Source organism: Lynx rufus, unplaced genomic scaffold (assembly GCF_022079265.1).
Source record: "Lynx rufus isolate CCGP_SWC_20201006 ecotype Redwood Valley unplaced genomic scaffold, mLynRuf1.p SCAF_17, whole genome shotgun sequence".
Taxonomy (NCBI): domain Eukaryota; kingdom Metazoa; phylum Chordata; class Mammalia; order Carnivora; family Felidae; genus Lynx; species Lynx rufus.
In genome coordinates, this window is record NW_025814831.1 from 50392617 (window position 1) to 50411474 (window position 18858).

Here is an 18858-nt window from a genome sequence, read left to right on the forward strand (position 1 = left end):
ATCATCTTAAAGAGGACTTCTCCTGAAGCCTATTTAAAACTGCTACATCCCCTGCTTCCTAGACATTCCTATGTAGATGTTCACAACATAACCCAATCCAAGTTTATTATCATCTTCCAAAACCTCCAGTATAAATGATATACTCAGTTTTCAAGCCAGAAACCTGGTCATCATCCTTCCCTTCTGTGTCACACTAGGCTCAAATCTAATCAGCATGGAGCCCTGATTCTCCTAAATTAGAGGGTTTGTTTTTTGTTTTGTTTTGCTTTGCTTTTTTTTTTTTTACTTTTATTGCTATGTATCCCCAAAAGACATTTTTTTATATGTATAATTTATTGTCAGGGTGGCTAACATGCAGTGTATGCGTGTGCTCTTGGTTTTAGGGGAAGATTCCCATGATTCCTCACTTACATACAACACCCAGTGCTCATCCCAACAAGTGCCCTCCTCAGTGCCCATCACCCATTTTCCCCTCTTCCCCCACCCCCATCAACCCTCAGTTTGTTCTCTGTATTTAAGAGTCTCTTATGGTTTGCCCCAAAAGAAATTTTTTAATTGCATGTTTTTATGTTGACATTTAAAATTTTTCACATTCTAATAGTTGCAGAAGATATAATTTTATATATGTTCTAGGGGGCGCCTGGGTGGCTCAGTCAGTTGGGCGTCTGACTTCGGCTCGGGTCTGATCTCCCCATTTGTGAGTTTGAGCCCCACGTCAGGCTCTGTGCTGACAGCTCAGAACCTGGAGCCCACTTCAGATTCTGTGTCTCCCTCTCTCTCTGACCCTCTCCCACTCACACCCTGTGTCTCTCTCTCAAAAATAAATAAACATTAAAAAAATGTATATGTGTTCTAAATACTGACTTTTTTTGTTTTTGTTTTAGAGAGAGAGAGCATGAGTAGGGGAAAGGGCAGAGGGAGATAGAGAGAATCATAAACAGGCTCCACACTCAGCACGGGGCCCTGTGTTGACAGGGCTCGATCCCATGACTCTGAGATCATGACCTGAGCTGAAGTCAAGAATTGGACACTCAACTAACTGTGCCACCCAGGCACCCCTAAATACTGATGTTTTAAAATAAAACAGTTCTGGGGCGCCTGGGTGGCGCAGTCGGTTAAGCGTCCGACTTCAGCCAGGTCACGATCTCGCGGTCCGTGAGTTCGAGCCCCGCGTCGGGCTCTGGGCTGATGGCTCAGGGCCTGGAGCCTGTTTCCGGTTCTGTGTCTCCCTCTCTCTCTGCCCCTCCCCCATTCATGCTCTGTCTCTCTCTGTCCCAAAAATAAATAAACGTTGAAAAAAAAAAATTTTAAAATAAAACAGTTCTATCAGTCTTTTAAATAAATCCAGTGAAATCTAAATACCGTAACAAGTTGATATCCACCATTCATCTTTTTATAATATACATGACAAAGTTCTTTTTAAAAAATGTTTTTATTTTGGGGCGCCTGGGTGTCTCGGTTGGTTGAGCGTCCGACTTCAGCTCAGGTCATGATCTCACAGTTTGTGAGTTCGAGCCCCACATCGGGCTCTGTGCTGAGTGCTCAGAGCCTGGAGCCTGCTTCAGATTCTGTATCTCCCAGTCTCTCTCTGTGCCCCTCCCCCACTCGTGCTCTGTCTCTCTGTCTCTCAAGAACAAATAAACATTAAAAAATATATATATATTAAAAAAAAGTTTTTATTTTAATTCCAGTTAGTTAACATACAGTGTTATATTAGTTTCAAGTGTACAATATAGTGATTCATCATTTCCATACAGTAACTGGTGCTCATCATGACAAGTGCACTCCTTAATCCCCATCAACGATTTGACCCATCCCCCCATTTCTCTCCCCTCTGGTAACCATCATTTTGTTCTTTATAGTTAAGAGTCTGTTTGTTCATCTCTCTTTCTTTTTTCTCTTTGCTCATTTGTTTCTTAAATTCCATATATGGGTGAAATCACACGGTATTTGTCTTTCCCTGACTTAGTTCACTTATCATTATACTTTCTAGCTTTATCCATGTCATTGCAAATGGGACAAAGTGCTGTTTTTAACAGCTGGAAATTTTATATCATTCTTTTTTCACTCTGAATTTTTCCTTCCACTTCCTCCACATAATTATAGTCTAATATATTATTTTTATGCTTGAGAGTCTTTTATCTCTTCTTTATAGTTACATTTTCCTCAACAAAAGTGTCTACATATTGAATTTTTAAAACTCTTCAGTGACTATAAAGTGTTAAGATCTTTCTTTTAGGGTGAATTACTAGCAGGACATGGTTGATCAAAAGAACATGTATGTCATGGATTTTGAACAATTAGTACTTATAAAGTTTTATTGAATGTGCATTATTCAGTGACACCTATGTAGTTGTTTGCATTGTTTTTAAATTAGTTCATGTTTTGTGGATGACTTAACTGCTAGAATAAGATAGGGTCTTGCAGAGGTGAATCATAGTTCAGTGTTAGTTCTATTCCTATTTCACATTTCTATAGATGTAAGCCCTGAGACCCCTTGTTAACATAAATAGAAGAATTTAAAACAATCAAACTCATTTTTAAACTTCTTTCAAAATTATATGCCAAAAATTATATTGTGATCTATCAAAGAGTCTTAATGACATGTCACCCAGCAACTCATTTACTTTAAACTCCTTTTGTTAAAGTAAAAAGTTGGAAACCACCTGACTTGCAGAATGATTTGTTGCCTGGTATTTAGAGCTATTCACTTTTTTATTTTCTAGCTTTTCTAGAACGTGTCAAATGACTAATAATTATAACTGTTACTTTTTCACTTTTTTGCTTCCAAGTACTTTGTTTAGTCCAGTATATCTAAGAAAAATTGGGAAAATGAAAACAGTATTAACTTTAGTACACTTTAGCTATGACAGTATTTACTAATAAAATATATTTTACCTTATCATATTCTTTAAACATTTTCTTTTTTTTTATGTTTATTTGTGGAAGAGAGAGAGTGCATGAGCAGGGGAGGGGTAGAGAGAGAGGAAGAGAGAGACTCCAAGCAGTCTCTGAGCCGTCAGCATGGAGCCCGACAAGGGGCTTAATCCCATGACCGTGAGATCATGACCTGAGTTGAAATCACGAGTTGGATGCTTAACTAACAACTGAGCCACCCAGATGCCTCATCTTTAAACATACTTTCATTGAATTCTTGGAGCTGTAGATCTAGTTCATTGTATTCATGTTCTGCTGTGTAACAAATTATTACAAGCTTCGTGGCTTAATACAACACAAATTTATTGTCTCAATTTCCGTAGGTCAAAAGTCTAGGCACAGCTCTTACCTGGGTTTTCTGCTTAGGGTCTCAGTCAAGGTTTTGGCTGGGCATGCAGTCTCATCTGAAGCTTGGTAATCCTCTTCCAAGCTCATGTAGTTATTGGCAGAATTCATTTCCTTGCAGCTACATGTCTGAGGCCCTCAGCTCCTGGAGGCTGCTGCCATTCCTTGCCACACGACCTTCTCTATAACATGTCAGTTTGTTTCTTTAAGGCCAACAGGAATGTATCTGGTGCTGTTTCTTATCTCATACTGTAGACCTTCTTTTAAAGGATTCACCTGATTTAGTGATAATCTTTTGATTAACTCAAAGTCCACTGATTAGGGATCATATTCACTTTTGCCTTATATGGTAACTTGATCATAGGAGTGATATCCTCATCACATTCACAGGTCCTGCCCACACTCAAGAGGAGTACACAGAGCACGTATATCACGGGGTGGGAATCCTAGGGGCCACCTTAGAATTCTGAGTACCACGCTCATTTGTTTAATGCAAAATATCCACCATATAACCAAATTGCTAAGGTTAGTTTTAATTGTCAAGCCAACCAGCCTCATCATATTTATCTTCTTTGAGACAAAGTCTGACTTAATTTTTCAGTTCAAATGAATGCGTTCAAATGAATGTGTTAATACATGTCACATGCCAGCCATCTCACTTCTGAATTCTAATTGTAAGATAGGAAAGTAGATAAAGTGTGAAAACTTGCTTTGAATTTTTTTCTCCTGAACGAGATAAGGTAATAACTGCCTTTTAATATTTCTTAAAGATGCTTTCTTTTCTTTGTTTTCATGAGTTTTTCTCCTTAGGCTGTGTTTTTTGATAGTAGGCTAGCAAATGGAAGAAGCAAGGTACTTTTTAAATTATTTATTTATTTTTGAGAGAGAGAGAGAGAGAGAGAGAGAGAGAAGGAGAGAAGGAGAGAATGAGCAGGGGAGGGGCAGAAAGAGAGGGAGACACAGAATCCAAAGCAGGCTGCAGACTCCGAACTGTCAGCACAGAGCCCGATGCGGGGCTCAAACTCACAAACCGTGAGATCATGACCTGAACCAAAGCCGGACGCTTAACTGACTGAGCCACCCAGGCACCCCAAGAAGCAGGGTACTTTAATGAAAAGTATTTGTAATTGTCTCTTTGTTTAGTGTCCTAGAATTTAGTTATTAGTTTTTTATTGCACCCCGGGGCAACACACCATAGTGACATTCAGAGTAAGTTAGAGATCTGCCTCTTCAGCAAAGTGGGAGGGCAGCTGAGAAGAGGTGGGAAAGGAGAGCCTGTTTACTCTTTGAGTGCAGGTACCTTGTCAGGCAGATCTTCTTTAAGAAAGAGTACATACTAAAAGTTTTGGTAGTATGCTGAAGGAAGTGCGTATTTGGCACTAGGAGTAAATATCCTTTGAATAAAAGCATATTGAGAATAGTGATCTTTTCCTAGTTCAGAGGGGGAAAAAAGCCAATATTAATTTTTTTCAATTTTATTTTTCTCTCGTAAGTTTTTCTTAAGTCTATGGTGTGTCTGCTACAGTTTACTTGCTAGTGAGTAGTGAAAGATAGTAACACAAATGAACAAGAGATACAGAGATTTTGCAGGAAAAAGTTTGGCACTTTTTGTTTTTTCTTACAAACATGTGCCTATAGTTTTCAGTTTTGTAGTCATTTTTACTAATATTACACCTACTCTCTATGATGAAATATAAATGACTTAATATTTCATATTCTGCTAAGAGCAGTGTAACTTCGAAATGCTTTGTCCCTGAAACATCGCAGAACCATTGATCTAGCCTACACTTTCTTGGCTTTATAGGCTAATGGCCTGCCTGTATGGGAATGTACTTAATATTCACATGACAGATCATATGCCATTGCATTCCATTTAAGGAAAATTTTAATGACAAAAATGTTAGCTTCCACCAATAGTTTTCTCTACGTGCTTTGATTATTTTATGGTAAGCCCTCACATAATATTAAGCTGAATAGAATAAAATTCTTGTCCTGTACTTATCTCCATTTAAAAAAAAAACTTACATTGAAAACCCCTCAAGATTTCAGCTCAAGTCGTGATCCAGGGTCATGGGATCAAACCTCATGTCGGGCTCTGTGCTGAGTGTGGAGCCTGCCTGAGATTCTCTCTCTCTTTCTCTCTCCCTCTCCCCTGCTCATGGGTGTGCACGCGCTCCCTCTCTCTCTTGCTCTCTCTCTCTCTCTCTAAAAAAAAAAAAAAAAAGAAAAGAAAGCACCTAAGAGCACTGAGTCTGAGAAGTGAATATTGATAGTGAGAACGGAGGAACATAGATTGGAAATCTCATTTGTAATGTTATATGGGATAATTGAGTCTCCAGTGCATATCCAGTGAAATAAAAACTAATTTTATGGAGTTCTCAATTTTCGCCAGTGCCAGATGGCCAGATTTCAGTGAGGCTAAGAAATCTCTTTGCTACAGTGAATTTATTTATTTAACAGGTATATACTGAGTGCTTTCCTTAGGCAAAGCATGGCACTAGATTACCTGTATATTAGAATAAAAGGGTGGGGAAATAAGAGGAAACCAAAAACATAAGAAATGGTTCTGACCTTAAAGATTTGATAGTGTACAGCTGCGGTTTCAATTCTTCATTATATACCCTAGTTAAAGAAAATGCTACCTTAAAATATTATATTTTTATTTTCTAAAACTATTGGGAGTATAATTGACATATAATAAACTGCATATATTTAAAGTGTACAGTTTGATAAGTTTTTGTGTATGTATATATCAGTGAAGCCATCACAAAAAAATATTGAATATATCCTCAGCCCCATAATTTCCTCTTGACTCTCATAATTCTCCCTCCCAACCCTCCCCACTTCTTGTACCCAAGCAGTTACTGTTCTGCTTTCCATCACTATAGATTGCATTTTCTAGAGTTTTATAGTAATGGAATCATACGATATATACTCTTTTTGTCTGGCTTCTTTTACTCAGCATAATTGTCTTGAGATTCATCCATTTTGCTTCATATGTTAATAGTTCACTCCTTTTTTATTGCTCAGTGGCATTCCATTGTGTGTATACCACTGTTTATCTCGTTACCTATATGTGTACATTTGGTTTTCCAGTCTTGGCTATTACAAATAAAACTGGTATGAATATTTGTGTACAAGTCTTTATATGAACATATATTTCCTTTTTTCTTGAGTAATTACCAAAGGGTGGCTGGATCAGACAGTAGATATATGTTTAACTTTTTAAGTAACTATCAAACTTTTCCATTCAAACTGTCTTACAGTTTTACATTCCCACCAGCAAAGTATGAGAGTTCCAGTTCCTCCTGCCAATATTTGGTGTTTAATTTTAGCCACTGTAATAGGTCTGTCTTGGTATCTCCTTGTGGTTTTTATTTGTATTTCCCTAGTGATTAATGATGTTGAACATCTTTCATGTTATTAAGTTTTGTCCTTTCCTTTATGCCTGTATTAAAAATCACTCATCACTCAGCACCTGGCTGGCTAGGTCAGTAGAGTATGTGACTCTTAATCTCAGGGTTGTGAATTTGAGCCCCATATTGGATATAGAGATTACTTAAAAATAAGATCTTTTATTTTTTTTTTTTTTTTTTTTTTTTATTTTTTTTTTAAATTTTTTTTTTTCAACGTTTTATTTTATTTTTGGGACAGAGAGAGACAGAGCATGAACAGGGGAGGGGCAGAGAGAGAGGGAGACACAGAATCGGAAACAGGCTCCAGGCTCTGAGCCATCATCAGCCCAGAGCCTGACGCGGGGCTCGAACTCACGGACCGCGAGATCGTGACCTGGCTGAAGTCGGACGCTTAACCGACTGCGCCACCCAGGCGCCCCAAAAATAAGATCTTTTAAAGAAAATTATTCATCTGTATCTTTATGGCTTTCTTTCTGGATTCTTTATTCTGTTCCATTGACCTTTTTGCCTGTCTTTACAACAATACTACACTGTTTTGATTGTTGTAGCTTTATAAAAATTCTTGAAATGAGGTAATTTTAGCCCTCCAACTTTGTTCTCTTTCAGAGTTGTTTTGGTTATTCTTGGGCCTTTGTAGTTCCATAAGAATTTTAAAATCAGGGTATCAATTACTATGCAAAAACCTGGAATTTTTATTGGGATTGTGTTGAATTGATAGATCATTTGAGAAGAATTGACATCTTAATGATATTGAGTCTTCCAGCTGATAAAGTTTATCTTTTCATTTACATAGGTCTTTTAAAATTTCTGTCAGCAATATTTTACAGTTTTTTGCGTATATTTTTAGAATGAAATTTGCTTTTCCTTTTTAAATTGAATTTTTTTAATGTTTATTTTTGAGAGAGAGAGAGACAGAGCGTGAGCAGGGGAAGGGCAGAGAGAGAGGGAGACACAGAATCCAAAGTAGGCTCCAGGCTCTGAGCTGTCAGCAAAGAGCGGTCGCGGGGCTTGAACCCACGAACTGAGAGATCACGACCTGAGCCGAAGTCGGATGCTTAACCAACTGAACCACCCAGGTGCCCCTAAATTGAATTTTAACTCTTTTATAACAACAACAAAAACTTCCAGTATTCTTTTTTATGTTTATTTACTTTGAGAGAGAGACAGAGAGCACATGAGCAAGTGGGGGAGGGGCAGAGAGTGATGGAGAGACACGGAATCCCAACAGGCTTCAGGCTCTGAGCTATCAGCATAGAGCCCGATGCAGAGCTGGAACTCACAAAACATGAGATCATGACCTGAGCCAAAGGCAGATGCTTAACTGACTGAGCCACCCAGGTGCCCCTTAAACTTCCAGTATTCTTAATATTGATGTTTGAGATATTTGCATCCTTGCAAAAATCTTGGCAATGGAAGTGAAGAATTTGGCATCAATAAATGTCATACTGTGTGGCCAAAGGGATTTATCTCTACATTGTACAAAAACTCAAATGTTAATTGATTAAATAAATGCACTAGCAAGAGTTTTTTATTTGATTGTGAATATGCAGAACTGAAAGGTACAAATTAGGAAATGACATTTCTGAAGTTTGTATAGTGTTTATCTCAGTAGGAAAAAATTTAAAGTTTAATGTTTTTGTGCATGAATCTATATATAGAATCATGACTATTCTTTTTACAGTGTATGTATAGGGAAATACTTTCTGGCAATTTGAAAAAATGGTGTAACTAAAATGCAGGTCTGACTTGTTGATCTACTGTTAAGGACTGAAAATTATTTTAATTGCTCTTTTTCTGACTAGTCTTTCAGGAAAATATGATAGGTGAGTTTGTTCTGATGTGGTAATTTTATTTTTACTGTCTCTTACGGTGCTGACATAGTAAACACTGTGGAAGTGCAAAGTAGGGTTATCGTTTATTGTCATCTTGATGTCCTATTAGTATTTATGTGTGGGATTTTAACATATATTTTTATGACTTTTCATATTTGCACTTACTTTAAGAAGTTTGGTGTAAGAAATTTTGATGCTAAATGTTAAAGTTGCTTTGCAGGTTATTTACCAAAATCATAATCACAGGAAAAAAAATCTATCCCAGTTGGACATTATTTTAATTCTCATGCACAGTCACTTTTACTGAGTAGGGCACTTGGCTTTTATGGAAGGATGTTATAAGAAACAGTCTTATGAATGCCATTGCTAAACTTCCAGTGTAAATTCTTATTTTTTTTAATGTTTATGTATTTATTTTGAGAGAGAGAGAGAGAGAGGGAGAGAATGGGCATAGAGGAGGGGCAGAGAGGGAGGGAGAGAATGCCAAGCAGGCTCTGTCAGCTCAGAGCCTGACACAGGGCTGGAACTCATGAATCATGAGATCATGACCTGAGCCAAAATCAAGAGTCAGATGCTTAACCAACTGAGCCACCCAGGCACCCCAATCCTTATTTTTTATTAAAAAAGGAAAATTTTAATTCTATTGATCTAATAGAAACATATGGTAAGATGTAATTAAGTTTCTTCTTGTTATGTTAAAGAAGTACATGATGTAAGAGAAAATATTTCCCTGAAATCTATTTTGAATTTATAAAAATATTATAAAGCCTGTCATTTTGGATGTTGGTCCTGTATAAATATCTAACTGCCTTACTTTAAACTCTTCTTATCCAAAGTTCTTGAAAAAGTAGTGTTTATCATTTCTAGTTTTATGTATCCTTCTTTTTTCCTACTTCCCCAGTTCAGATTATATTTCTTTATAAGTTAGTTTATATTTTATCAAAATTATTCCTGCAAATAAAAAGATAACTAACTTATAAGAAAAATAACTTGTAAGAAAAATAGCAGTATCTCTTCTGCATTCACAAAATTTTCTGCTTTCCAGAGATAATTACTTTTAACTTTCAAAGTGATTTGTTTCAGTATTCTGTATCTCTCAGGAAAAAAATTACTATTTCTTGATTTTTCTGTTTTGGCCATTATCTGTTAACTTCCTACCATGGAAGATAAAGATTTAATATTCTTTAATACACATATACATTTCCCTCCTTCCCCCATACACATCTACCTTACCATACATAACATATTTCCTGTTTCACCCCACACCATGGTTATATCTTAGTTTTGTTTGGATCAGTATTTACAGTTTACATTATTATGACTGTAAATTTTGTTTATAGTTAAACTGCTTTTCCTTTTCTACCTAACCTTTTACTGGAGTTAATAATTGTCTTGTTTTCATATTTGTGTAGTTGTTTATGTACTTACTAATTCAAGATTAAAGTCTCTACCAGTTGTCTAAATAGCCTCTTAAGATTTTTAGATCCATCAGATACTCTTATCAATTTCATCTTTTTTTAAAAGTTTTTATTTATTTTAGTAATCTCTACACCCACCATGGGGTTTGAACTTACAACCCTGAGATCAAGAGTCACATGTTCTTCGACTGAGTCAGCCAGGTGCTCTGTGATTTCATCTTCTTGAGATAGTTTCTCCCAGAGTATTCTGATCTGCAGTCTGGACTGTTGACCTTATGCCTGTTGTACAACTCTCACATTTTTCCTTCACTTCATGCTGGTTACTCCTTTGGCCTTTGTTCTGTATTAGTTCCTTCATTTCCTGTATGCCATTTTTTCTCTTCCTTGATTCATACTCTTCTTTTACTGTTACAAACTATAAAAGCTTAATGAGAATGTGTGCATGGGAGACAGAATTTTTGACCTTGTTATGTTTAAGCATGTCTTCATTTCACTATGACATTTGATTGATAGTTTATTAGGATATTATTCTAGGATGAAAATCATTGCCTTCTAGCTTCTAGTATTACAGTTGAAGTCTGGAACTAGTCTAATACCTACTTTGTATAGGACCTGCTTCTTTCCTTCACCCTCAGCTTGTAGGATATTCTCTTTGTCTCCAGGGTTCTGACATTTTTTTTTTAATGTTTATTTATTTTTGAGAGAGAGAAGAGACGGAGCATAAGGAGGGGAGGGGCAGAGAGAGGGGGAAACACAGAATCTGAAGCAGGCTCCAGGCTCCAAGGTATCAGCACCGAGCCTGATTGTGGGGCTTGAACTCACAAACTGTGAGATTGTGACTTGAGCCTAAGTCAGATGTTTAACCAACTGAGCCACCCAGGCACCCTTGACATTTTAATTTCATTTATTAGCTCGTGACTAGGAGGGTCCTTTTGACTTATTTTTTTTTGTAATTTCACCCCTTGATTTTCTGTTTGCTAGATGATTCTCCAACATTTTAAAACCTTATTTATGGTGAAGTGGTAAAACAATAAAAAATGCATAAAACATAAATATACAACTTAAGGAACACTTATTTAGCGCTTTTCTCAATAGAACTCTCCAGAAGGTAACCACTTTTATGGTAATAACTGCCCTTTTCTTTTATATTTTTACCTTTTAAACGTGTCCCTAAACATTATAGTTTAGTTTTGTTGATCTTGAGGTGGAATTCCATGGTATATATTCTCCTTATCTGACTTCTTTCTGCCAACATTATTTTGAAGATATATCCATAGCTGTAGTTACTCATGTTTCCTCCTATATTCAATTGTATACTATGCTATAATTTATTCCACTTTAGATAGATATTTGAGTTTCTTTTTTTTTTTAATTTTTTTTTTAATGTTTATTTTTGAGACTGAGAGAGACCGAGCATGAACAGGGAAGGGGCAGAGAGAGGGAGACACAGAATGAGAAGCAGGCTCCAAGCTCTGAGCTGTCAGCACAGAGCCCGACGCGGGGCTCGAACTCGCGAACCGTGAGATTATGACCTGAGCCCAAGTCAGAGGCTTAACTGACTGAGCCACCCAGACGCCCCTAGATATTTGAGTTTCTAGTTTGGTGGTATCACTAGTAATGCTGCTTATGAGCCTTCTTGTACATGTCTTCTAGTAAACCCATGTGCTAATTTCTCTAGAACAGTGCTGTCCAATAGAAATATAATGTAAAAACATAGTTTTACATAGTTTTACATAATGAAAAAACAGTTTTCTCATAGTTGTATTAAAAAAGTAAGAAGAAACAGATGAAATTGATTTTAATAATATATTTTATTTAACCCAATAAATCTAATCATTTTAGCATATAAACAGTAAAAACATTGAGATATTCGACTTTCTTTTTTTATATCTTTGATATCTGGCATATATTCTATACTTAAAGCCCATTTCAATTCAGTGGAGCTACATTTTAGGTACTCAGTAGCCACAGGTGCCTAGTGTCTGCTATGTTGGTCTACATAGCTTTAAACATAGGGTATGCATATCCTTTTAAACACTTTATTTATTTATTTATCTACATATATAAGATTTTATTTTTAAGTAAATTCTACACCAAATGCCGGACTCAAACTCATGACCCCAAGATCAAGAGTCATATGCTGTACTGAATGAGCCAACCAGGTGTCCTTAATTTTTAATTTTTTTAATTGAGTATAATTGATGTACAGTATTGTATTAGTTTCAGGTATATATACTTTACGAAATGATCACCACAATAAGTCTAGTTACCATCTGTTAATATACGAAGTTTTTACAGTATTATTGATTACGGGGTATTGCATATTTTGCATTTTTGTAGATAATGGCTAAGTTTTCATAAGTGATTGAGCCAAAAAAAATAAAAATGATTGAGGCATTTTGCACTCCATTTGCAGTGTCTGAAGTTCGCATTGTTTTTTTTCCCCATTGTTCTACATGATTACTGGTATTATCAGACATTTTAGTTTTGCAGTTTGATGTGAGTAGGTAATAGTTTTCATTGTGGTTTAATTTGCATTTCTCTGACTACTAAAGAGCCAAAGCTCTTACTGGTCATTTGAATTTCTTCTATTATGAAGTGCTGATTTTTTTTACCTGTTTTTTCTTTTTTTTTTTTTTTTTTTTTTTTTTTTAAGTAGACTCCATACCTAACATGGGGTTTGAACCATGACCCTGAGATCAGGAGTCACATGCTCTACTAACTGAGCCAGCCAGGCACCCCTGTACTGGAATTTTTATACTTTTTTTCTTACTGAATTTCTTTTTTTCTTTTTTTTAAGTTTATTTATTTTGAGAGAGACAGAGACAGCGTGAGCAGGGGAGGGGTAAAGAGAGAGGGTGAGAGAGAGAGAATCCCAAGCAGGCTCCCTGCTGTCAGCACAGAGCCCTACTTGGGGCTCAAACTCCCAAAACCCCGAGATCATGACCTGAGCCAAAACCGAGAGTCGGATGCTTACCCAGCTAAGCCATCCAGGTGCCTGTCTACTGAATTTCTAGGAGTTATTTTGTTCTGGATATGAGCCCTTTTATTTTATGTGTTACATTATTCTTCTCCAGTGCTAACTTTGATGAATGTTAAGTTTTAAATTTTAATATAGTTATGTTTATGAATCCTTTCCTTTACGGATAGTAATTTTTGTGAAATCCTTTCCTATCCTGAGGTCATGAAGATAATATCTTGTTTTATATTATCAGAAGTTTATTAGGTTTTTATGTGTAATCTAAAAAAATCCAACTAGAATTGTTTTTTGTGTAAAGTGTGAACTGGAGTTAAGTTTCGTTCTTCTCCATATAGGTATCTAGTTGTTTACTGTTTCTGGGCTTCTCCACCTTCCCATGACCCCATCCTCATACTCTGTAGAACTACCTTTGTTGTAAGTCAAGGGTCCATATATATATGTGGACTTGCTTCTGTATTCTGTTCCATTCATTTGTTTGTCATTATAACAGTATCACATTCTTACTGTAGCTTTGTAATAAATCACAATAATGATTAGAGCAAGTACTTACACTTCTTTGATTAAGTGGCTGGTTTTCTTAGCCTTTTGCATTTCATATAAGTTTTGAAATTATGTTGTCAGTTTCAGCAAACAACCTTTTCGGTTTTGACTGTGATTTTATCTCCATAAAATCAGTTTGAGAATTGATACATTTACAATATTAAGTCTGATAATTCACGAATATGATTTTACATTTCATGTATTTGGATCTTTAATTCCTCTCAGAGTCTATAGTTTTTTCCTTAGGGATCCTGTACTTGTTTTGTTAAGATAAATTCCAAGGTACATGATACATATTTTTATTCATTGTAAATTATATTATTGAAAATTTTTATTTTCCAACTTTGTTGCTGCTACACAGAATAAAATTTTATTTTTTATAAATTAAAATAATGTATTTATACAATATTTGATTTTCCTTCATGGGTGTATTAGTCTGGGGTCTCCAAAGGAACAGGAACACACACACACACACACACACACACACACACACACACTCTCTCTCTCTCTCTCTCTCTCTCTCTCTCTCTCTGTCTCTGTCTCTCTAATAGATGTAGAGGAATCCAAGATAAGCAGTTAGTAAGCTGGAGAACCCATGAGAGTTGGTGTTATAGTTCTAGTTCAAGTTGTAGTTTATGTCCTCATTCAAAAGCAGAAGACCAAAATACTCACTCAAAGACAGGCAGAGAGAAGGAATTTTCTTACTCACCCTTTTATTCAGGCAGGTCCACTCACATTAGGGAGGGCAGTCTGCTTTACTCAGACTTCTACCAATTCAGATGTTAATTTTACCCAGAAACCCTCATAGACACACTCAGAAGTAATGTTTAACCACATGTCTGGGCATCCTGTGGCCCAGGCTATTTGACACATAAAATTAGCTATCACAATGAGCAATCAAATCATCTGTAAATCTATTTTCCTACACTTTTATTTCTTTTTCTTGATGGTCTGCACTATCCAGGACCTCCAGTACAATGTGGAATAGAAATGACGTAGCAATTGTCCCTGCCTTTTTCTTTTTTTTTTAAATTTTTTTTTTCAACGTTTATTTATTTTTGGGACAGAGAGAGACACAGAGCATGAACGGGGGAGGGGCAGAGAGAGAGGGAGACACAGAATCGGAAGCAGGCTCCAGGCTCTGAGCCATCAGCCCAGAGCCTGACGCGGGGCTCGAACTCCCGGACCGCGAGATCGTGACCTGGCTGAAGTCGGACGCTTAACCGACTGCGCCACCCAGGTGCCCCAGTCCCTGCCTTTTTCTTGATCTCAAACAGAAAGCTTTCGGTATTTCACCATGTTGACTATAATGTTTATTGTAGGGTTTTTTTGTAGTTATCCGTTTACTAAATTAACTTCACTAGAGACTTTTTAAAAAATGTTTATTTATGTATTTTGAGAAAAGAACACAAGCAGGGTAGGGGCAGAAAGAGAGAGAGAGAGAGGGAAAATCCCAAGCAGGCTCCACACTATCAGTGCAGAGCCCAATCAAAGACTTGATCTATGAACTGCAAAACCATGACCTGAGCCAAAATCAAGAGCTGGACATTGAACTGACTGAGCCACCCAGGCGCCCCAATTTCACTAGAAAATTTATTATGAATGAATGTTGAGTTTTTTAGATGCTCTTTGTACATTTATTGATATTATCGTATTTTCCTTTTTAATCTGGTAGGATGGTAAATTGCTTGATTTTACAACTTTAAACCAACTTTACATTGCTGGGATAAACTCACTTGGTTGGTCACGTATATTTTTTATATATATTATGGAATTTAGTTGATATTTTATTTAGGCTTTTATTTCTAGGCTGATGAGTAAACATGGCTTATAATTTTCATCTTTTTAAAATTTTTATATCAAGGTAGTCTCAAAGTAAGTTGGGAAGTCTCTTGTTCTTTTTCTATCTTCTTCCTTAAATGTTTAATAAGTTTGTCAGTGAAGCCATCTAGGCCCATATAATGAGCTATAAAAGCAAGTCTCAACAAATTTCAAAAAATTGAACTCCTGGAAAGTATGTTTTCTGACTACAGTGTGATTATTCTAGAAATCAATAAAAAAGAGAACTTAAAAAAATACTGTAAGTTTAAAAATTAAGAAATAAACTTCTAAATTCTAAAAGTCAAAGGGGAAAACCATAATGGAAATTAGAAGCTATTTTGAACTGGATTATTAAAAATATTCCATATTAAAATCTGTGAGTTATTTTTTCAATTTTTTTGTTTTTGTAAAAGTAGATCTTAGACTACTTACGTTTTCTATTTTTATGTCAGTGGCATCGGTACCTTCTAATATGGCATAAAAAGAGCAATACTTACTTCCCTCAACTATTCTTTTTATTTATTTATTTATTTATTTATTTATTTATTTTTTGAGAGAAAGAGCATGAGCAAGGGAGGCACAGAGAGGGAGACACAGAATCCAAAGCAGGCTTCAGACTCTGAGCTGTCAGCATAGAGCTCGACACGGGGCTCGAACTTACAAACCATGAGATCATGACCTGAGCCAAAGCTGTATGCTTAATCAACTGAGCCATCCAGGCACCCCTTTCTCTCAACTATTCTTTAAACAAATATTTACATGACACCTACCATGTGCTAAACACCATTTTTTACCTTATTCTTCATATCCAGTTCTATTGGATTCTTTTTTAGGATAGTTTACTAGGTTCTAATTAAAAATTAACAACCAAAAAGGCTCACCACAGCTATATAGCAGCAATAAGGAATGTATACGGGCACACCTTCTTTTGTGCTTGGCTTTATTGGGCTTTGCAAATAGTGTATTTTTTATAAATTAAAAGTTTGTGACAACCCTGTGTGGAACCAAGTCTACTGGTGCCATTTTTCTAACAATATTTGCTTACATCATGTCTCTGTGTCACATTTTGGTAATTTTTGCAGTATTTCATACTTTATTATGGTGATCAGTGATGATGACTTGTTGGAAGCTTAGATGATAATTAGCATTTTTTAGCAATATTTTAAAATTAAGGTATATATATTGTTTCTTACACATAGTGCTATTACACACTTACTGGACTACAGTATAGTGTAAATATAACGTTCATATGCATTAGGAAACCAGAAAATTTATTTGACTTGTTTTATTGTGATACTCATTTTATTGTAGTGGTCTGGAACTGAAACCAGAATATCTTTGAGGTTTGTCTGTGCCATGCTAGAAGAAAGCTGACTAGCACCTACCTCACAGAGCAGCTCTGTAAAGTAGTCTGGTTTTTCAGAGATATCTCCATTGTTGGGATTCATGACCTAGTGTTCAAAGACTTCTAGTAGATATATTAGTTACCTTAAGGGTATGGGTAACTACTATTCCTCTGAAATTATATAGAATATTTTATCTGTATATGCTTTTTTTGGCAGTAAGGAGTAGAGAGGGGCCAGTGGCTTTCAATAGATTTTCATAGAGTATAAAAAAGCTTAAGGAACCCTACTCTATACGTTCAGAAAAGTTTATAGAGAGTAACAAATAGAGGTGAGTTTTTCTTCCCACTTTTTGTGTTTTATGTCTGTATTTGAATGACTAGTCTAGTAAAATATTAATTATAAAGAAGATTCTCTGGTGTTTGTCATTAATAATTTGGCCTGTACTTTAACTAAGAACTTTTTTTTTTAAAGGTTCAGGAGCAAGTACATCCCAATCTCTCAGCTAATGAAGAGTCTCTCTATTATATTGAAGAGCTGATTTTTCAGCTGCTTAATAAATTATGCATGGCTCAGCCAAGGACTGTTCAAGATGTAGAGGTAAAAACTATTTTGATAGTTCAAAGTCACTGAACCATTGTACAAATGAATTTTTAAATCTATATCATTCTGAATTATTGTGGAAACTAAAACCATTGAAATCATGTGGGATAGGTGTGTGCTAAGTTCATTTTCAACAAAGATATCAAGGCAAATCAGTGGGGAAGGAAAGTTTTTCAGCAAAAAAGAGTGCTAAAACTACTGAATAAATTTATGGGGAAAAAAACCCTTGAAACCTATTTCACTTAAAAATTAATTCAAGACAGATCATAGTCTTTTTTTTGTAATTTTTTTCAATGTTTATTTATTTTTGAGAGACAGAGACAGAACATGAGTGGGGGAGGGGCAGAGAGAGAGAGGGAGACACAGAATCTGAAGCAGGCTCCAGGCCCTGAGCTGTCAGCACAGAGTCTGTGGCGGGGCTCGAACCCATGAATTGTGAGCTGAAGTCAGACACTTAACCGACTGAGCCACCCAGGCACCCCATGACAGATCATAGAGTTGAACATAAAGCTGAAACTATAAAGTTTTAGAAGAGAATGCAGGAGAATATTTGTTTAACCTGGCGTTAAGCAATTTTTTTTTTTTTTTTTACAGAGGACTCAAAACACAGTTAAGTATTAAAGAATAAAATTATCGAGAAAATGAAAAAGGTGTGAGTCACAACCAGGAGAAAATGTTTGCGATATATATTCCTTACAAATGACTTGTATCTAGAAGATGTTTACTCCTACAAATCAATAATAAAAAGACCCCCTCCTTCCCCAGATGGGTAAAAGTCTTGAACAGACACTTCATAAAAAGAAGATATGCTAATGGCCAATAAGCACATGAAAAAGGTGCTCAAGCTCTTAAATCACAGGGAAATAGAAATTAAAACCACAATGAGATACCATTTCACACCTCTTTCAAGGGATAAAATTAAAGACTAATAACACCAAATGAGATGTAGCCTAACTGGAATTCTCAGCACATTGCTGTAGGAATATAAAACAGTATAACCACTTAGAAAAGTTTCTTATAAAGTTTAATGTTTATTTTTTCTTACAAAGTTTCTTGTAAAGTTAAATATACAGTATGTCTAGTCTGTGCCCCAACAGTTTTACTCCTGAGTGTTGAATCTAGAGAAATGAAAATACATGTTCACAAAGAGACTTATACATGAATATCCAAGCAGTTTTATTCATAATAGCCAAAAATTGGAAACAACTCAAATTTCCATCACAAGAAGATGAATAAACAGATTGTGGTTGATTTATAAGATGGAATACTACTCAGTAATAAAATGAAAGAATGGGCTATTGATAATGTACAATAACATAGCTATAATTCAAAGATATTATATACAACAAAAAAAGCCAGGCCTCAGAGAGTACATATAGTAGGATACGTTTCTGTGAAGTTCAGAAGCGCTAAAATTAATGGTGATAGAAGTCAGGATGTGCCTATGAGGGGTGGGGAGTGAGATGTTAGAATCTTTATTAGGGTGATGGTTACACAGGTGTAACCATTTTTCAAAATTCATTGAATTGTACACTTAAGATCTGTGCATTTTACTGCATATAAATACTGCTTCAATAAAGGACTAATAAAAATCTTTTGGATATTTACTGTTTGATTAATACG

General features: G+C 35.8%; 1 protein-coding gene across 2 annotated transcripts in view; it reads left to right on the forward strand.

Moving 5' to 3' along the window:
* The window catches only part of SOS2 (SOS Ras/Rho guanine nucleotide exchange factor 2), an 89279-nt gene that overhangs the window by 6503 nt on the left and 63918 nt on the right, over positions 1-18858 (forward strand). For both annotated transcript variants that reach the window (XM_047079703.1, XM_047079702.1), the window contains exon 2: positions 17107-17232. In XM_047079703.1, coding sequence (XP_046935659.1) covers positions 17107-17232 — 126 coding nt within the window. The remainder of the gene's footprint in view (positions 1-17106; positions 17233-18858) is intronic.